This window comes from Dermacentor variabilis, unplaced genomic scaffold (assembly GCF_050947875.1).
Source record: "Dermacentor variabilis isolate Ectoservices unplaced genomic scaffold, ASM5094787v1 scaffold_15, whole genome shotgun sequence".
Lineage (NCBI taxonomy): Eukaryota > Metazoa > Arthropoda > Arachnida > Ixodida > Ixodidae > Dermacentor > Dermacentor variabilis.
The window spans coordinates 640,168-662,330 of record NW_027460313.1 but is presented as its reverse complement, the minus strand read 5'-3'; the positions used below and the strand labels follow the sequence as shown (position 1 = coordinate 662,330).

Below are 22,163 nucleotides of genomic sequence, written 5' to 3'. Positions count from 1 at the left end.
GTTTTACTTGTATAATATTTAGATGTAATGCTTTATTATTTTTTATACTAATAAAAGTTCTATAAAATTCTAAATCACCTTTAGGCTCAGAAGATCCTACCATAGCTCCTGCGTTGTTATACACTTGGGAGAGGTGCATTATCATATGTGCCATAGCAACGAACTAGCTGTTCATTAAGTTAATTAGTGAGCTCTTTTCCTGATACCTCTTCATCCCCAATGCTTAACTTCCCTGGATAGGAAATTTTGCGTCCTTGGCCTAGCAATTTATTTATACCCTTGCAAGCTCTGTCAGGCTGCATTTGTGCAATTTCTGAAAACAGCTGATGGTGATAAGCTGTTTTTGCACATTATACTTCCGAATTAAGTTTGTTTCTTGCTATTTTGAATTCTTCAAGTGAACTTGGCATCCATGTTTGCAGAAAAGTGTGATAAAACATTTTCTTTTTATCATTGTTAAGTGTAACTGTGTTGCCTACTGTTTGCTTATAGTTTTATATTTCTTTTATATTTAACAAGAAAATATTTTTCGTAAACCTGCCTGAACATCGTACTGAATTTAGCATATGCTTCATCTGGATACTTTTTAGCTCAAGTAGTGAAGACTAGTCTTTCTCACTGATTTCATACCTATATTCTAGCGAAGACTTGGACATGCACTGATAAGAAAATTATTTGTGTTTGGCTTTGACTTGATGTGTGCATGCGTCTAACATAATAAAAACAGGCAATGATCACTTATATCATATGCTATTGTACCGACATTAAATACAGTTATTTCTTCATCGGTAATTACTCAGTCAAGTACTGACAACGCTGGGGTGGTTCATGCCAGAAGGAGTTGCAACTCCGCCCGCTCTCAATATTGGTTGAAAGCAATATATAAAACTCGGTCACAATGATAGTTTGCTCTGAGACGTTTATGTTGAACTTACTGCCACATAATAACTTTAGCCTATTTCCAGAGACGTAATGCAAGAATGTGTCAAGAAAGCCAAGAAACTGGGTAGTACTACTAGAAGGAGGCCTATACCCTACAGATATTATTTCTCTAACTGTTCGCAACGTGAGCACTTCAATTTCATCAGTAACATGGCAGGATTTCTGCAACATTTCACAAGGCCGACATGAGTCCACGTATATAGCAACACCTCCAGCTCTTTTATTATGGGGGTTTAGGTATCAGTTCCTATAATTTTCAACAGGTACAATCTGAGAGTCTTCACTATACCAACTCTTGGTCATCAGCATGATATTAAATGAATTCAGAAGTTGACCCAGCAATTGTACAATCTTGTCCTCTTTTCTAAGGCGGAACATGCCTTAAGATGCAATACCAGGGTGTCTACCAACCGGGAAAACCGGGAATTCTCAGGGAATTTTAAGTCTGGAAATACTCAGGGAAAACTTGGAGAATTTGTGCTTTTATCAGGGAAAATTAGCTGTAACTTTATTGAAAGAGAACCAAAGTCGTGTTAATGCTGGCTCAAGTAACAGAGGAATTGCAACGAATCGTCATTGACGCCGTGTTATCAGCACGAGGTATTGCCAGAGTAGTTAACCACCGATTTTTCAAACGCCCGATTTTTCGAACATGCGCGATAATTCGCACGGATTTGCGGCTACACCACATACTCCATATAGTCAATGTATATGCCCTGACTGCAGGTCTGGAATGGCATTAATCAAACCCACCACCGCCGACATTTTGGTTATCTCGCTGCCTCAAACCGGCACTCTCGCATGCAGATCCACTGACAGCCGTAGCCACCACCGCTGCAACGTTAGGCCTAGCTGCTTCTACGTTTGCTATTAAGCTTCTTGCCGTGCGGTGCTGTGTTTTTTATTGAAAGAATTCGCCGCTGTCAGCAATGGCACTGACTGCGCCTTTGTAGTTCTCGCGATTGGCTTCGAAGCTCGCAGAGCGCAGCGCGTTGCGTAATGCCAGTCTTTGAAAGTTAGCTTTGCCTTAGTACAGCAGTCTTACGCGGCGAAGGATAACAAGCGTGGAAAGGGGCAATTGTCACGGGACATGGTATGTATTCCTTAATTATACACGCGTGCACCCTAGTCTCCTGTCACAATATGAGCACCGATATGCCTAATAAGTGTACTGGTAGGCCTTAAGAGCTTTTACAGATATGCCTGTGGCAATTTTAGCCCTAAAGGGCAGTTAAAGGCATGTTTAATTTTTTTCGGACTGCCTGATTTTTCGGAGTTTTTGCGGCCCCTAGGGAGTTCGAAAAATCGGACGTTGACTGTACAACTAACCAAGAGGATGCTTCAAACGATCGAAGGGGTGAACGCGTGGCAGAAGGAGGATGAGAACAGAAAGGACATACACACTGAGGAATTAATGGGAAAGGAAGCGTGCCGCTGCCTCTCTGAAGGAGCTTTAGCTCAAAAAACAAAGTGTTGGCTGACGCCGAGATGCAGGTGTCCCTCATTCAAACCAAAATAAACTCTTTAAAGCAGTAAAACCCAACATTAAGATGTTGTCTACGGGCTGAGAGTATGTCAGGACATTTGAGGTTGACTTTCCAGCTGCTGAGAGAGAATCTTAGTTGTGACAAAGTTCAGGCTCCATACCGATGAGCTTGCTATCACTTGATAGAAATAGCTCATATTCAAAAATATTTACTTATGTATGCATCTCCTTTTCATTCATATTTGAAGATGTTTGACTCAATTTGAAATGGGTTTTACCATTTTTTTCGCTGTGCCCTCTGTTTCCTTTTTAAATAAAACAGGTATTACTCCTTTCTATTCAAACTGGATTAAGTCATTTTTTGTTTCAACATGCTTACTAGAGAGTGACAGCATCGAGCAAAATGGTGTTAGCCTGTCTTGACATAAAACAAAGTTCTGGCTCATTCAGGGAAATTTGCAAAGGTGCTCAGGGAAAACCTGGAAAACTCGGGGAATTTGGAGATGTCAACTTGGTAGACACTCTGAATACAGAATAGAATTTGTGATGTCCAAACTGAACATTCTGTGGAAGTGCAAATTCTTGATATGACGTCGAAATTGCCCTGGAGATACTTGACCGGTAGTAAAACAAGCATATCTTTGCAAGATCATTTTCATTGGAGATGTCTATAGCGCCACTGTCTCTGCCTTGCAAACACATTTCCATTCAAGAACCAGACAGACTTACACTTGTGCTCATATTTGCGGCTAATAGTCTTTCCCATAAAATTCTTCAATGAGCTACAGAGGTGCTCTTTGACATAAATTGGAAACTGATTGGTGATTTCTATGTCATTGTTTGGCAGTCACAACTTCTTAGCTTTTCTTAATGTAATGTCACGCTTCAAATGAGGTTTCAGTTGAACTAGGTTTGATTTTGCGGCATTCCGAGCAGGCAATCAGTGACATGCCCCTTTTGTCAGCCTCGGAAATTGGCTCACCACTCTCAGCACAAATTCGTTGCACAATCGATGAAACATTCTCATTTTCTGTTTTCAGCAAACCTTTAATCTCAACATTCGCGTTTCTAGAATACTGTTTTAGGTTCGAAACCTTCTTCTCAAGTTGATCATTTTTCTCGAAATCTGCACATTTGTCATGGAGATTTTTACTTTTCATTTCAAGGTCAGCATTTTTTTGGGATCCCTTTCTCGAGTTTTCATTTTAGTTCTTCTATTGAAGCATGTGCAAAAATGCAAGCTATCAGCCATAATTTTCTGCTCTTTATGTAGGCCACGAGTCTTGGAGCATAGCTCCATAGAAAGCGATTTGTGGGATGCTTTCGGTTCTGCTACAAGTTCAACTTTCAATCTGACAAAATCTGCTTTACTTCATCGTTAAGCTTTGAACTCTCTCGAGACATTTCAAATATTGCAATACACATGACCACAAACAATACTTGGCAGCCGCGACGTCAACGAAAAAAAGTTATGTTGGTCTCAAATAATTTGAGCACTAACCTGTAGTGGGAAAGACATGCTGATTAGGTGTCGAAACAACCCGTCGTCGGAGCTGCCAATGTGGTTTGGACAGAACGCTTGCTTACTGCCTGCTTGCTGCTTGCTGGCCTGGCGTAGTGACGTAATCAGCGATGCAGGTAACCAACAGTGGCACCTCCCTTCTGGTATCAAGCAGGCTTTGCTTACTGCTCGGAAAGCACGTGTGGAGCGCTGAAGTAACTTGCACTTTTAGGTGCTTTGACTGACACGTGTCATGCGATTGTTACTGGTACTGATGTTCGATTTTTGTTTTTGTATCAGATTTCTTTTGTGTATCGTGTAATGGGGGCACACCCGCTACAATAATGCCCCTCCCTGGGTGCATGTAGTGATGTTAATAAATAAATAAATAAATAAATAAATAAATAAATAAATAAATAAATAAATAAATAAATATGTAGTAGCCTGGTAGGCAAAAAGTCACCCTGGCAGTTGTTCCCTTTGTCTGGTCCACAACGAGAACTTTAAACCACAGTGGAACGTAGGACCAGATAGTGTAGTTATCTTTGTTCCCAGAGCACCTAAACTTTATGAAATCTATCCAATAATGAGACACGATTTTTGTTGTACCATTCATTTCCTGGTTGTTTGAAACGTGTTCGTGAAGCAGTACTGTGTATCTGGAGCATGTTATTGCTTAGCGGGGATATTGAGGAAAACCCGGGGCCAATGACTAAAGCGCAAGAAGAGAAACTGAATTCGGTTTTTGACGCAGTTACCCGCATTGAATCAAGCCACACGCAGCTTTTGGATTCTGTCGACAAAGTTTTGACCATGCAGATTACCGTGCAAAACGAAGTGGACATACTTAAAAAGCGAGTTCTTGCACTTGAGTCACAGGCTGGCATAGGAACTTGTGCGCAGGTTCCCCAGTCTTACGAAAAAACATTTTCGGCCATGCAAGACAAAATTGATGATTTAGAGAACCGCTCCCGCCGTGCCAATGTTCTGTTCTTTGGAATTGATGATACCGAAAAAGCGGAAACGTGGCAGCAATCTGAAAAACTTGTGCGTCAATTTTGCTCTGATAAGCTCGAACTAACTGTGAACACCATTGTGAGAGCGCACAGACTAGGCGCATTTTCGGCAGATAAGAAACGACCAATTATAGCAAAGTTTTGTAATGAGAAAGAGGTTGAATCTGTTTTAAACATGGGCATCAAGTTGAAGAACACAACACTTAGAATCTCCCGAGATTACTCAGCCCCTGTACGTGAAAAACGCCGAAAGCTCTTACAGTTTGCTAAAAGTATAAAGAAAGAAGGCGATCGCACTAAGCTCGTTTTCACTAAGCTCTTTATCAATAGATATGTGTACGTGTGGGACTCTGACAACAACTGCGCAGTTCGTCTTAACACCAACGAACGGGGCACAGAAAATGTAACTGCTATGAATGACCAGACCGAATGACGCACTAATACATGCTATCCCGCCACATTAGTGCCTTCTTTACATAAAGCGCAATTGGCCTCACGTGATATTGGCTTTTTGTACACAAATATACGAAGTGTTCTCCCCAAAACTGTCCCACTGTCTTCATTGATAGATTCGTGTTCAGCTTCCATAGTGGCTCTTACCGAAACCTGGCTGAATGATACTGTTCCTGACAACTGTATCTTGGTCAGCGGTACAGAATATAATTTTTTTCGTACTGACAGGCTTCAACGAAAGGGAGGCGGTGTTCTTATTGCCATAAAACATGATGTAGTGGCCGTTCCCGTTGCTGTTAATTCCTTTCTTGAATGCGTGTTAGTTTCCCTCAAGTGTGGCCCGACGTCCTTTGTTATCGGTGTATTTTATCGCCCTCCTGATATGACGTGCACGTTTGCGAGCGAATTTCGCAGAATTTTGGATGATGTGGTAATCCAATTTCCCAGCTCGGTATTAATTATTTTCGGCGACTTCAACTTTCCTTCAATAGACTGGTCAACGCTCACAGTTATGTGCAAAGATACCGAAGCGAACGAATTTCTTACCACTTGCCTTGACCACTCGCTAACACAAGTAATAGATCAACCTACGCGGCACTCGGCAACCTCTGCAAATATTCTCGACCTCATCCTTACAAACAATCCTGACCTTTGCTCTGATATCACCCACTTAGATGGCCTTTCTGACCACGCCATTATCACCGGCAACCTCACACGCCCGTTTAACACACGACAAGCCACCAACAAAAAAATCAGATGCTACAACAGAGCCAACTTTGCTAATATGAATTCCGAATTATTGAATTTTTCAGAACACTTTATTGACAGGCACCTATCATTCACGGTAGAAGAAAATTGGCTTCTGTTTAAAGACTTCCTCAAAGAACTAATAGAAAAATTCATACCTACCATTACAATAAAAAGCAACCGTACTACTCCCTGGTTCACGCAGCAGCTTCGGCGTTTAAACAATAAAAAAAAGCGACTCTACAGACAGGCCGATAAAAACGTTACGTCGGTTTCTTGGCTGCGTTACAAAGCCTGCGATAAAGAATACCAAACATTACTTAAAACCACACGCCGTCATTTCTTTTGCCATAACCTAACATCTATGCTTAAAAATAACCCTCGAAGATTCTGGCGCATCGTGAATCCCAAACAACATCCTGGTATCACTCTTCATAATAGCAACAACATTTCACTTCCAGAATCACAATGCGCAGAACTTCTAAACGAGACATTCACGGCTGTTTTTACCTGCGAGGACATTACTACCGCACCTATGAAGGATTGTATATCTGACATTGACATGCCAGAAATTGATGTAACCGAAGCGGGCATATTTTCCCTTTTAAGTAAACTGAAAATTTCTTCTACATGTGACCATAATGGTATCAATAACACTATACTGAAAAATACACGTCATGGCATCTGTAGTGTTCTGACGGCCCTTTTTTCACAATCTCTCGCGACAGGCACTATCCCCGATGATTGGCGAATAGCCAAGGTAGCACCCTTTTTCAAGTCAGGCGACCGTTCTTCCCCATGCAACTACAGACCTATTTCGCTAACAAGTACCATATGCAAGGTCATGGAACACGTCATTCACTCCCAAATTGCCAAATACTTAGAAAGCCACAACATAATATACCAGTATCAACACGGTTTCCGCAAGGGCTACTCTTGTGAAACACAACTTGCAGGGTTTGTTCATGACTTACACTTATCCATTGACGCTGGTTTACAAGTAGATGCAGTTTTCCTTGATTTCTCCAAAGCTTTTGATTGCGTTCCGCACCACAGATTACTTCTCAAACTTGCATGCCTAAACATTCACCCTAACGTCCTCGCATGGGTTAAAGATTTTCTTTCCTCCAGGCTCCAGTTCACTTCCGCTAACAACTACAATTCTTCTTTTGCCCACGTTACTTCTGGTGTCCCCCAGGGCAGCGTGCTAGGTCCTTTACTTTTCTTAATATATATTAACGATCTTCCTTCTTGCGTAACGTCCCGGGTTCGTCTCTTTGCCGATGATGTCGTAATTTACCGCACAATTTCCTCTGATATCGATCGCCAATGCTTGCAATCTGACCTTGATGCAATTGCCTTATGGTGCTCCAAATGGCTAATGTCGCTTAATATCTCTAAAACCAAGTTCATGACATTTAACGGCCGAAAGTCTCGAATTGAAAACGCTTACTTCATTAATAACAGCACGATTGAGTCTTCCACTTCCTACAAATATCTTGGCCTTCATTTCCAGTCTGACCTAAGGTGGCATCACCATATAAATTTAACCCTGGCAGCTGCTAACCGTAGTCTTGGAATACTTAAACGAACCCTCAAGCAAGCGCCACCACTCGTACGAAAACAGGCATATACCACAATCATTCGCCCGAAAATTGAATATGCTGCGGCAATTTGGGATCCCCATCAGGTATATCTAGCCTCTAACCTTGAAGCCCTGCAGAACCGTGCTGCTCGATTTATTTTTTCAGATTATTCTACATTCACCAGCGTTACATCTTTAAAAAATCGTGCCGGTTTGCAATCCTTGAGCCTTCGTCGAAAACATTCCCGCTTATCACTATTTCATAAAATTTTCCACCATTCCTCACTTCGTGATGATTTCTTTCAGTCACCGCCGATTATCTTTCCTCGCCGCGATCACCCTAACAAAGTGAAACGCATTTTGTGTCGGTCATTAACTTTCGCTCAATCCTTCGTACCACGCACTATCATCGATTGGAACGATTTACCCTCATACATAGCCATGGAAACTGACATAACCAAATTTAAGGAAACAATTTGCACTACTGTGAGAAGCTGCTAAAACGTTGTTCCCTTATTAAGTGTGTTTCCCTGATAATTTTTATGCTTTGTGATTTGCTGCTTGCTCCTGACGTTTTTATGTAACTTTTCTTTTTTTTTTGTTCTTTATGTTGACTACACTGACTTGTTGAACGAAAACAAAAAAACACATGTCTTGTAAATGTTTTTCTTTTTATGCATATGCTGTACCTGAATGTACATTTGCTTTTCTTGTAGCCCCCCCCCCCCCCTATGTAATACCCTCCTTCGAGGGCCTTTAGGGGTATTGTAAATAAATAAATAAATTTCCTTCCCATAGTGGCACACAAAGTCAGGCTGTCCTTTTCTCCCTTGGTCTCCACATCTTCACCCGCAGCTTACACCTGGTGTAAGGGGCTTAATTGAGCAACCCTCCATGTTTACCTCGTGACCACACTATAGGATTAGTCAAACAATCAATAATCAATCAATACTGATTTAACATCTTGCCGACGTTTTGGCAAGAGACAAAAAGCTGAGAAGGCTTCACTGGGTACTTGTCCTAGAAACATGGCATACAGCGGTAGCAAGCTATAAGAGCGTGAAGTGCAAAATGGTGAGAAAATACACTAACGCGTTAAACAAATCAAAAACAGGTATAACTGTAACTGAAAGTAGTAACTGAAACTCGGGCTACTTGCTAGGTATTCATTATAAAACTGCAGACAACAAATGAGCACACAAGACTAAGGTTATATGTCACCTTTGCCTTGTGACCTCGTTTGTTGGGTGCATGCTGTAGTTTCATAACGAAGCTGGTAAATTGACAGCACGCGCAAAGAAGCAAAGTACAGTAATTGCAGTAAAAGATAGTAATTATCACAAAAAATCACCTCATGCAGTTTGTAAGTCACATATTTAAAACTGGGCATATGTTGTAAACACATTTAAAAAACAGTAGTAACTGCACTTCAGTCGATTTATACAAACTTGAAAAGCACTCTTCCAATGCACCAATGATAAAAAAAAGTCAGTACACTCCAGAACTGCAGGAAAAGCAAAACGGCCTTCACGTACTCACTAGCTGCAGAAAAAAACTGCGGAGTGCACCTGCCCACGTCGCCCATGATGATCGTGATATGAGAATCTTGTGTAAAATGTAGTGATGGTTCCAGCAAGGTCGCTTTTGAGGGCTTTGTGGTTTAGTCAAACATTTAAGTATCTTTATTCTCTGGGCTAAATTGTTCACTGTTGAAAACTCGCTTTATTTCGTGTTGTCCCCTCCTTTGTGTCATTAATCTTGGAGCTTTTACTATAATCTCTACCACTGGTTTTATTTGTTCCCCTTTGTGTCCTTAACATCTAATGCCTCGTTCATGCCTACTGCATGCGAACTTATCGCTGCATGTACATCCTGACATTCAACAGGGTATGCTCAATAGTTGCTGCACCATTTCCACACCCTATGCACAAGTCGTCTTCACTTCATAATTGTTCCTATAACTAATTGTTCTACACCCTCATTTGATTTCGAACAGTAAAGCACTGTCATTTCAATTATCGTAAAACACTTTTACCTTCTGATTTCATTTTTCCCTGTTCGTATGGTTCAATAGCCACCTTCCTGTAAATTGCTTCTATCTAGTACACTGTTTCTGAATCTCTAATTTTACATTTAACTGTCTTCTCTTTGCTGCAGCTTATGCAATTAAAGTAATATTGGCTGGATAGTTGGCTTCTTTTTTCTGCAGTCTGAGTCAGCCTTTTTCCTATTCAGGTGCCTCAATCGAATTATGTTCATGCCCCGCAGTCATCATTCAAAGCACATTTTTTGTTCTCACCCTCCCACACAGCCATGACCCTCCCATGTTTTCCTGTATTCTTCATTCGTGATTTTTCCACGCGCTCCCACTGCTAGCCTTCTGATTATTGGACAGCGCTGCCTGCACTTGATGGTTTAACACTATGCCAATTTAGTAAACGCTAGCCTTTGAACCTTTTCATATACCTAGGACGAGTTGATATTTGTTGTAGCCCCATGTTTCAATGTCAGTGCCTCTTCCACCTTTTGACTTTGTAAAGTACTTCATGTTTTTCTATTTACCATGTGTTTCTCTCTGTGATCCTTACCCCCAGGTATTTTTACTCCTTGGTATCTTATTTTCCCCATCCGGGATAACCTGATCAATTCTGTTACTAAAATAGCACTGACAGAGAATTATTGTCTTTTTTTATTGCTTTAGTCGATAGCCGTCGACACAATAAAGCTATTTCTAGAGAGCACAACAATGAATTGCGGTACTCTTTTATGCAGTCACTTCAAAACCACATTCAATGTAGCGCGGCTTTAGACGTGATGAAGGCGACTCATAGCGTCGATCACGTGGTACCGCATGCCGCTGATACGTACTATGGTAGTGCCGCTTAAAGCCTGTAGTCCACTTAGCGGGACAAGGCCTTGACCTCCGGCGTTTGAAAGAGGAGCAATCAATTGGAAGTGCAAATATTTTGATGACGTGGTCATTGCATGAACTGTTACAATGGTCACTTGCGAAGCTGTTTTTGATGCTTGACATGATGAGTCTCTCTTTTTGGCATGCGAAGGCCTGCCGTGCTTGATAACCTTTGCTCAGCATCCACAACATTCCAGCGCGTTATTGGCGCAGGCTTAAGGTGGCAGGCATGCTTCGTACATCGAGGCATGTCTGTAAACATGTAAAATTTCTGGAAAAATTGAAGCTGTAAAAAAAAAAGAACATTGGGAAAATTTTGACAGGACCCATCTCACGATGACTGGATGCTGATATGGTTAGCATTCCAGCAATGTAGTGGTACATGGTATTGCTAAAGACACTTTTATTTACTATCTGTAGCGGGGGAAACAGGCTAAGAATCCTGATAGCATTCATACACCCGCACAAGAGAGCACCACCACAGTGTGCACACCTCCGAACGCCTCAGAGAAAGCTTCACTAAACATGGTCTCCCAACCACTTCCAGTTTTCTCCCGTTAGCACTGTAATATTAGGGTTCAGCATATCGCACTTCGAATGAACTACGGCGATATTGAGTAGGTGTAAAACAAAGTTTCTTTGTCAGCTGGAAGAGCGTGCATTTTCACCAGTCAGACGTAATCTCATTTTCACGAGCGAGAGCAACGTTTCATGGGCCAGACAGTGGACAGTAGCACGCCAAAGTGGGGGAATCGGGCTAAGGAAGCTATTCCCATAAAAAACAATCATTTTTTCTGGAAATTACAGAAACACTGTAAAATAACAGTAACAACAAAATTAACACAATTGGAGTCGTATGTGACCTTGCAGAATCAAAACCCAATTTCAGTCAAGCAGTATTTTTCTAGCAGTTGCATTAAAAAATTTCAGTTGCCTTTTTATAAATCACACGCTTTAAAACAATGACATGGTGTTACTGGTCCATTTGAAGCCTTCCAGCTTATAACACATTCGGGCACTTGTTAAAGAAATTTTAGAATTGCACTCATTCATCCATACACATTTTGATATTATTTCATTGTGCGTTTTTATGGGCCATGATATGCTTATCAGGCATGCCGTAGGGGGGGGAGGGGGCTAATAAAAATTTGGCTACCCTTCACGAAATCTTTAAGGGGGGACATGGGTTGTGTAGATTATTACCTGCATCTTATGGCCAAATCTGATGAAAATAAACAAGCTTACTTAGTTTTTCATGCTGATTTAAAATATGCAATAATTTTTCTTGTAGGTCCATTAGTTCAGGAGATTGACAGTGCTGCCACTCTATTGTTTCCGGAGACAATGGAAAAAGAAAACTGCTCAGCAGAAAGTGAATATTGTTGCATAGCTAGATACTATAATGTGCAATAACTGCAATGCTCCAAAAAGTTTTCAAATGAAATTCTAATTAGCCATTCTGCAGGTGATCAAAATTCTTTCCTTCTCCTAAGGCTACCACACCAAAAGAAAATTAATAAAATGGAAATATACATGCGCACAAATTTGAAATTCTGCTATCAGCACTTTGTAATATGCAGATTAGGCTTTCTGCTAAAGAAAGAATTATTGCTCTAGCTGTTCTAGATCATGAGATAGCACTCCGACAGTCTGGTGAAGTGACTGAAAAACATGTTTTGAGAAAAGTGAGAAAACATGCAAAACCCTATTTTATTTACAGATTTACAGCTGGAACAGCTCAGTAGGCACCAGGCATGTAGTCCTGCTGACTCCCAGCCTCTTTGTGCCGCTTTTTGAGGGACTGGCAGAAGTTTTCTGATGCTTTGCGCTTCTTGGCTGATGCTGCCATTCGACGCCTATCTTTCTCGGCCATGCAGCTGTGACTTTGCTGGCTTGGATTTAGACATAGTTCTTTCATTATGTCCTTTGAGGCCCTTGCATTGCCTGCATTGAATTTTTATACTGCCTCTGCCACAGCAGCCTCCACTATGAATAAAGTAGTGTGCCGGTCTTTTGGCGCCAGTTCCCAGATAATTGAATGCAGGCTTTTGTTATTATTTTGCATTTTACCATGCCGGCAACGTTGCAGCAGTTTCTTGTCTAAAAGACATTCATATATGGGACGTAAAGCCTGACACACATGAGGAGGAAGCTTTTGAGGATGTTTTGGAACTGGCTTCACCCTTGGTCACTGCAGCATTTTGCTTGCACCAGGAGTTTGGGCCTGACGAACAAAGAGTGTGATTAGCCACATCATCGTTTGATGTAATGTGATGCTATGTGGCCATCACTGCATTTTGAGGGGCATCTACATCTTGTGAGTCTTCAGAGCCCATCCATAGTATGAGGTTAACTTGGAGATCAAGTCTGCTGTCAAGCGGCCCTTTCCACCAAGACTCTCATGTCCAGGGCCTCTGTGTTTTTCCACCAAGTTGTGCAAAGCCGTCCCCATGCGCTTTTGCATGTGATTCACGCAGTCCTCTTTTTCAATTGGGATATACCCATACACTTCATCATCTTGTAAAGCAAGATAACTGCGGCCGTCCCCGTCACAACGTACCATTGTATACCGCAGATTGTGCCGCTCCAATGATCGCCTGAAAAGGATGAGGGCAGATTCCACTTCCATCTCCCCAGCTTTCTTATTAGTGTTCTGACACTTGTGGCCATTCACTCCAGGCTCCATAGAAAGGGTCACTCTCCTCGGACCCCCACTCGTACCTAGCACAGAAATTGCTCAATACAATAAAGTCGAGCACAAGTCCGCTGAACAACTCGATCACGTTGCTGACGCCGATACGGGTCGTATGACCGCGGGTCAATTATGACCCATCATACGACACCGTGATGTTGCCAGTAGGACTGACGTTCAGTTCGGCGTAAAGTTCGCAAACCGACCACGCGCAGTCGCTCGTCAGATTATGTGCCGTGCGATCGGCTGCTGGTGTCAACTTCGTCTTCACGTAACTCTGCCACGTTTTCGTGTGAAGAGCCCGACGGCTGATTCCCATGAACGAAAAAATGTCATTGAACGCGGTCTGTTGGTTCCCCGTTGCCTGCATGGCACGCATAGCCAAGACGTTCACAGCAAAGGGTTTCATGCATTCAACACTGAACGCACGGCGAGCACCACACTGATGCAATCTCTCCACAGTTTGCGCTCATAAAACGCAGCTTCACAGCGAGTCCGTATTCCCGCTCGTCTTGGATGATTTTTAAGGCACCATTGCAGATATTGCAGCTCGCAAACGTTAATAAAGTGTTCATGGCACTCAAATCTACAATCGTAAATGTAGTCCCATCAGGCGGATGAACTGCGTCGTCAGTAGTGTCACCCACGAACTCGTGTTTCCTCTCTGTTGCTGGAGCGGAAGGCAACTTCGAGAGCTTTTCTTTGGCTTTCGCTTCCTTCTCCTCCAGCTCGGAGGGTTGCCGGTAGGTCGTATCTTGCCGTATGCGAGCGCTGGTTGAAGGGTCCGCGGCAGACGGACTTGCCACAGTATCCGCAGCGGTCAATCTGGTCATTAGTCCTGCCGTTGCTGCATTGACAATTTCGGCATCGGACGCTCAGGTTGTGGCGTCCTGGGCGTTTTGCAGTGTCGAGCAGCGTTTTTTGAAGTTTTCGATGAGCGTCCATCGTACTTTTTTTTCACCAAACGTGTGCCGCGTTCGAAATTTGCGCCTGTTTCAGACATTGCATCCTGCTTCCTCGCTGACACTGGGGCAAGATGGTGCGCCGCCTCAATGCACGGCTCCAAGCGCGGAGCAGACGATGGCCATGCAGTTCCGCCAATCGGGAGGCAAGCTCAAGTCACATGCACCGAGTGGTGAATAGGAGGGCATTCTAGTACCTTTTTGTGCCGCTCATTTTCTAAATGGCTAATGGCTGAATGGGGCCCGTTCTGGTGGGAATTTGAAGGGAAAAGTCGGCTCTTTCAAATGAGACCAAGATGTCTGTGCTAGCACAGGTGGAAGAGCAGGCGTGCGTTTCAGAAAATCTGCAGTTTCAGCGCAAGTTTCGCCTGGAATTCAGCTAGTATATGTCGTATAAGGCGTCATTGCGGCTAAAATACCAATGTTATTTCATACCGATGTTATCGGCATGAAATTAACAATGTAGATGCAATGATAGCTGTACATTCCAAAAATGCAATGAAAAAAAAAATCAAGTTTTTTCACGATTTTTGGTAGCCACAACCTGTGCCCCCCCTTAACGTGCACCTGATGCGCGGAACACAGGCATACTTGCATCTCGCCCCTATGGAAATGCACCTGCCGAGGCCGGGATTTGATTTCACGATTTTGTGCTTAGCAGCGCAACTTCATTGCCACTAAGCCACCATAGGACATTCACACATTTTACTTTGCGAGAATCTTGGCCATAATATTACCCCCATTTTCAGCACATCTGATCTTGTTGATCTTGCCAACGCTGCATGCTAAATTCTGCGTTGTTCCTAAAAGACAGTTCTAACACTCCGTATAACATGAATACATAATTTACTACTAATGCCTGTAATTTGTCCGCGCACTTTGAAATCTGTTTTCACATTACTTACAACTTGCCTCTAACTTTAAATAAACGTAAACAATGCTCATTGTGTAGTTCACCGAGGACACCGTGGAAAGGTACTATGTGTAACGGAAAAATGAGCTAAAAACTGATAATTCAGTACTTATTTGTAATGCATCTGATATGGGGCAGGAAAGTTAGTTTTGTTACACTGAATATGGACCCATTTCCAGTAAGCATAAACTTGGTGTAAAATAGTTACTAGGATTATGGGGAAGCATAGCTGATAATTGCAGTGTGATACCTTCGAACACTTGCCTAAATTTGTTGAAGTGGCAGTAGTTAATTCACACGCATTTAGTTTTGCGTGAAGGTTTACCATTGCATTCCCTTCATTGTCACAACATTTATTCTCGGTGGCATTTGTTGTTGTGCCAGGAAAGCAAGTTAAATTTTGTGCGCTCATAAAAAATAACGTTCTGGAGTGCTTGCATGTGTAATTCATTGCCAAAGCTTCAGTAAGCCCACTCACTTTGCACTTTGCCTACATGTCACTCATTGGCTGGCCTTTACTTTCAGCAAACAGAAACAAGGTGTTTTGTCTTGTTAACCGAGGACACCAGACGAACATCGTATAATGTTTGAAAGTACCGAAAAAACGAGGGTTCAAGGAATATTGTAACGCTGATAAGTAAGCCAGTAACATATTGAATTTCAGGACACATCGCATTTAGAATGTCCTCCATTTCTGTTAAATATAGAGACTGTGGAATGCAGAGTTCTTTCCATGCTTTGAGAAACGTAGCTAAAAACAGCAGCATGGCATTTGGCAGCGGTTTTTAAAGAAAATTTTAGCAAAAGCTGTATTTGATATGCACGCAATAAACTTTGTATGTAAATTTACGTCGTATTCTGCATATTTTCGCAAACTTTGAGCTAGGTGGCATATGTAGTTATTTAATGGCAGTGGGCTAAGTTTTGGGTCGCTCGTAAAACACACCCATAGGGCTCCAGTAACCTTGCAGCGCTTCGTGTGTCATGCATCGTGTTTCATTGTGCGCGTTTTCTTGCACAAAAGAACTATTTCGCAGTGCATACCCAACTTGCCCAAATAACCACTTTGACCTTCCATACGCAATTTATTGAAAACGCAATTAAAGTACACATTTTGAACTTTGCGTGCACGCTAGCCATAACCCGTCTCCTATTTTCACGAGTTACGAACGACTTGCCATTTCTAGTTTACCGAACATGCCGAAGAAACCAAGTGCAGGAACCTCGTCCCCTATGTGGAATAGGTGTCCTGTTCTACTTCTGGCCTTGTCTTTTAACACCTTTTTATCGGCGTTGCACCTGCTGTTGCCTTTTCACAAATGTGGACTTTCGCGTCATTTGATTTTTTTTTTTTTTGCAAGAAATGAAGAATTCAGGTTTGTGTCTAGTCACAATGCTGTTAGAGTACTGCATGGTTCTGTCTCACTGTGCGAGCACTGATTGAGAATAAATGCAGCAAGTGCTAAATAATGGCTCAGCAGCTTTTGTTATCTTAAGTAGCAGATACCTTTTCACAGCTGCCACTGCCACATAAATATTTTGACCTGAGGAGTAATTTTTTGCAAATTCTCGCTGGCCACGTTTGAACAGGTGTCTAGATGTTCTCCCTGGCATTGCCACATCTGCGGAGGGCGAACAGCGGGCCGCCTTCGGCCCTGGCCTGACTGGGAGGCGCGGGTGCTCGACTTTTTCCGGCCCGCAGCTGCGCCTCTGGTCCCGTGCCAGCAGTCTGGAAGGAGTTTACGCGTGCTGTCCCTCTTCGATGGAATTGCCACTGGTTGGTTTCACTTTAGTCGTAGCTTGCCAAGGGGCGACAGACAAGTCCGAGTAGTGTTCAAGTTACATATGCACGTTATTCGAGTGTTCGCGTAATCCAACTAGTAAGTGCTTTCGAAATAAATAATAATGCCGAAACGTGGGTTCTTCGTTGCAACATGTACATTTAAGTAATAAAACGAAGGGCACCGACCAACAGAAGTGCCAAAAAATGAATAAATCTAAAAGACGTTTTGGCTTCGCTACGGAAGCCTTGTTCACAATGGGATGACGGAAGGTTCATGGAAGCTTATTTATACTTCAGAACGTGATGGTAAGCAGTGCGTGTATGACGGGGGGAGGGTTCCCTCCTTTCGATTGAGCGTGTAACATGTTTTTTGTATCTCCAGCGATTCCAGATAGAACCGCGATTTCAGGTTTCTTTCTTGGCCAATAATTCTCGAGTGATCCCAGTCAATCTTGTGGCCCGTTGTATCTGTGTGCTCGGCAAGGGCATTCGAAACTGTACGTTTCTTTTTGACGTCTTTCTGATGCTGCCTCAGTCTCTGTTTGAAGTTGCCCGATTCACCGATGTATGCGTAGTCGCAATCTGCGCAGGGTATCTTATAGACCACGCCGGGAAACGATTCTCTCTGAAGCCTGTCCTTACTGCCAACGAGTGCTTGCATCAGCTTACACACGGGCACGTGCGCCACCTCAACGTCATAACTGCGTAGAATGCAAAACAAGGTTTCGCTTATCCCTGGAACATTAGATATGGCAGCACGCTTTCTTGGTCGGGGATTAGCTGGACGAGCTGGATTGTCAGCCGTACAACCTCGATCTAAGCGGTGAGAACACAGCGCTCATGAGGCTATCAGGACTCGCCGCACTCTGTTCCTATCGCAGATCCCTTTCAAGATAGGAGCCGCGCAGCCACGTCATAAGCAACCGCCGCCAAAGTAGAACCCCCCCCTCCCTTCCTTCCTCCTGGAGCCTTGCATGCGATGGGGGAAGATGGCACGGTGCCTCCTCGCTTTCTTCCCTTGTGCGGCCGCGCCATACGCAGCCGCCGCCATGGCATGGTGCATTACGGTTGATAATGGTTCGACGTGGATAGGCAGGGCTTTTTTAATTGCCTTTATTCCATAAATATACAATTTATGGTGTATTTAAAAAAAAAATAGTTGCGCACAGCAACTTAACAGTGCTGAAAACCCAGTCTGAGGGCAGCAGCAGCAGTCAAAGGCACTGTTTTAGGGCGGACAATGCATACATACAATATCGGCTTAAGTGGTGCTTTAGCTCGGGTGCTCCTATCTAAATACATGTAAAAGGAGAATTCGTTTTTCTTGGCAACCATTGCACCAAATCTGACGGGGTTTGTTGCATTTAAAAGAAAAACTTAAAATCTAGTGACTGTTGGTTTTGAATTTTTTATTTAAATTGTCAATTTTTTATTAAAAATGGGCAAAAATTGCAAATTTTCAGAAAAGAAAAGTATCAAGTTTACAACTCTGTAACTCAGCAATGAAAAATGATATAACAATTACGTGAATTGCATCTAATAGTACATCTAAAGCGGACAAAATTGATATGTTACACATGAATCTAAAAAAATTTAGTAATATGGAAACACAGCTTTTGCAGAACCTTTGTAATCAACGTAACAAATTCACGTAAGATATAAAATGACGTATCGAATTTGTCCGCTTTTCAATGATCTAATGGGTGCCGTTGACAGGACCGCGATATCTGTTCTTGATGCAGAGCTGTGAACTTGTAAACTTTGTGCTTCCATCTTTTTCCAGCTTTCGAATTTTCGAAAATCCTTTTAAGAAAAGTGAGGCGCTAAAGTAAAAGACCGCTTCCAGCGGTCACTAGAATTTAGCTTTCTCTCTCAAATGCAACAAGTTTCATTAAAATTTGTCCCGGGGTTATCTCAGAAAAACGTTTTTGCGTTTTACATGTATTTGAATAGGCCGCATTGGAGTTTGGCCCGAGCTAAAGCTTCCTCCTAAACTTGTGCCAATAAAAAGAAATGCAATATCGGAAAACACTAACAGAGCAGAAAAGCCAAGCAATCTGCAGTTTACACATGAGCAACAAAAGCAGGGAAAAAAATGCAGCAAATTCAGTCATGTTGAAATATTGCTGAGGAACTCATACAGACACTAGACAGGACAAGAAGTGACATTGATGCTATTGTACATGAATGTGTTTAACGGGCGTGGTAAGCAATGACATAACATTTGAAAAGCATAGATAGTGCAAAGATGTGGCACATGCCAGTATTCAAATGACCATGTGCTGTATTCTGTTCTGTGTCTAAAAACTCTGTGAAGGACGTAATGTATGACTGATTTTGTTTCTCGTCTTTGCGATAGGCTAACCACAGCTTGAACTCTTGTAGAGAGTGCACCGTGAGTAATTTCAACTGTTTAAAGAGAGGTGTGGTATGAGGATCTGCTGGAGCATTGCAGATAGTGCCAGTTACTTTTTTTGAAGCAGGAATAATCAATTTATGTTGGCATTGGACGTCGTACTCCACGCCAGACAGAAGTAGTGTATGTTAGTCAGAGAGAAAGCATTCTATAAGAGAAGTGTGACTTAGTGTGGCAGCGGTTTTAAACTGAACAGTATTCCAGCCACTTATGCAAGTTTTCCTGCAACAAGATCTATGCGATCAGTCCATGACATATTGCTATCACAAAACAAACCTAGCGTTTTCACAGACCGGACAAGCTAAATTCTTGAAGAGCCTATTAAAATGTAGGTCTCTAAGTTCGCACATTTATTTTTAGCTTAAAGTAAAATATCCGGTTTTTTCAGTGTTAATTTTTCAGCTGCTGTCTTGTGACCATCTATGTACTTTAGCAAGGACGGAATATGCAGTTGAAATTAGGCTTGTACTGTTGTTCGACGAAAAAAGCACAGTAGTATCATCTGCGTAGATTATATATTTTGGTTCACTATCCACGAGAACAAGATCATTTACATAGATATTGAAAAAAAAGGGTGCCCAGTCTGCTCCCATGGGGGACTCTTTTACTTGATTGATATTGGAGCAGATGCCATTAGTTCAACAAGTTGATTCCACTGCTTTAAATGTGATTTGACTATACCTATGTAACATCACGAATAATGTAGTACTCTAGCTTCTTTAATAAAATTTATTGATTAATAGAGTCGAATGCTTTAATGAAGTTGATTAGAATACCGAGCGTGGAGCAGCTTCAATTCAAAGTTTCTCAATATCAATTCCTTTTATTCTACTAAGGCAAGCTGGGTTGACATTCCTCTTTGGAAAGCATACTGATAGTCGGTTAACAGGCTGTGTTTTTCTAAGTAATCTGAAATACGCTGAAAATATATTTCCTCAAGTCCTTTTCAAAATGCTGAATGTAGGTTTGGAGTTAGATATCTGTTTTATTACCCTCTTTAAATGGTAGAAGTACTTTGGCGATCTGTAGTTTGGTAGGAAATATCCTTTATACCAGACAGGTGCTGTAAACGTTAAAACAGGTGTGAATGTCTAAGGCGTGTTTTACGGGTGTAATCTGTATACCATCAATGCCACACGATGTAGTATTATGAAAATAAGTAGATCAACTCGGATTCGGTAGTAGGACATGACAAAATACTTTCGAGGCATCTGACCTGAATATAGTGGACGGCATTTCTATCTACACATATACTAGAAGCACTGATAAAATAATTATTAAAGCAATCGGGTAGTACTTCATTCGGAATACTAATGCGATCTTTAGAAATATCCATATTTGTATGTGAGGACGATGCTCGTTTAGCATAATATTCATTTTTTCCAAGTATTGCGACTATTGTTTTGACAAGACATGTATTCATATTGACACGTGTACTTGTTTATCTTTATCGGGTGACCACGTTTCACCGCCTAACAAATGTTATCGCACAGCGCAGGACGCTCTTACATGTGCCAGAAGTTTCTTGAAAGTTATCAATCGTTCTATCCGCTGTCTGTTATCACTGAACCTTGTGTCATCTGATTTCATGTATGCACGACACGAATGGTGTAGAACTCTCTGGAAGACACAGGGGCACCATCGATTACTCTGGAACCTTCGATGACTGATGTATAAAAGCTGACTCACTTGACTCGCTGCTTAGATATTCTACGATTGCCGTCTGTGTTCGCCGCTGTCGCCGTTCTTTTGAGTGTAGCCTGTTTTTGAGAGCACAAGTTGACCTAACAAAACGCGAGTTTCGTCATTTCAAGTTTTGCTGCTGCTTCACCATTACTACTATGTGACATCTGGTGGAGGTGCTAGCGCATTCATGTGCTGAACGCCCCTGCAAAGCCGCGATCCAAACCCGAAACCAGAAGGCAACACTAACGTCGCCCAAGACCAGCGAGCTAGCCGCAGATTGCAAGGACTGCACCCAGAGCACGGACTTCTGCCTCAGACGACCAAGAAGATCATCGCCAAGTCAACCCCAATGGCAGCCCCAGCGTCTCCCATCGTTTTGCAACAGCCCAGGGAGCCACCGACCTTCCGTGGGTCATCATTCGAAGACCCGAATAACTGGCTGGAGACGTATGAACGAATCGCAACTTTCAACAACTGGGACTCTGACCACAAGCTGTGGCATGTATACTTCGCCTTAGAATATGCCGCCAGAACGTGGTTTGAGAACCGGGAGTCGACCTTGACAACGTGGGACCTGTTCCGTAGTGGCTTCCTCAGGACCTTGACAAGCGTTGTGCACAACGAAAGGGCTGTCGCCAGCTCAACTAAAAAGAGCGTGGCCAGCTCAACAACCATAATGGCAGCCCCAGTGTCCCTCAACGTATTCCAACAACCCAGGGAGCCCCCTACCTTCCGTGGAGCTTCGCGGGATTATTAGGAAACCTGGCTCAAAACCTTCGAAAGGATCTCAATCTTCAACAACTGGACCTCTGAAGATAAGCTACGTCATGTGTATTTCTCCTTGGAAGATGCCACGAGGACTTGGTTCGAGAACCGAGAGTCGGCCCTTACAACGTGGGACCTGTTCCGCAGTAACTTCCTAAGGACCTTCAGGAGTGTTGCCAGAAAAGAAAAGGCCGAAGTTCTGCTGGAAACTCGAGGGCAACTACCAAATGAGACCATCGCTATTTTCATGGAAGAGATGACCCGTCTTTTCCGGCACGCCAACCCAAAAATTACTGAGGAGAAAA

At 42.5% G+C, this 22,163-nt stretch overlaps 1 protein-coding gene across 4 annotated transcripts in view; it reads left to right on the top strand.

Annotated features, from left to right (window-relative positions):
• The window catches only part of LOC142568011 (DNA (cytosine-5)-methyltransferase 3C-like), a 394,257-nt gene that overhangs the window by 166,838 nt on the left and 205,256 nt on the right, over positions 1-22,163 (top strand). For all 4 annotated transcript variants that reach the window (XM_075678102.1, XM_075678101.1, XM_075678103.1 and 1 more), the window contains one exon: positions 16,799-16,985. In XM_075678102.1, the coding sequence (XP_075534217.1) occupies positions 16,799-16,985 (187 nt within the window). The remainder of the gene's footprint in view (positions 1-16,798; positions 16,986-22,163) is intronic.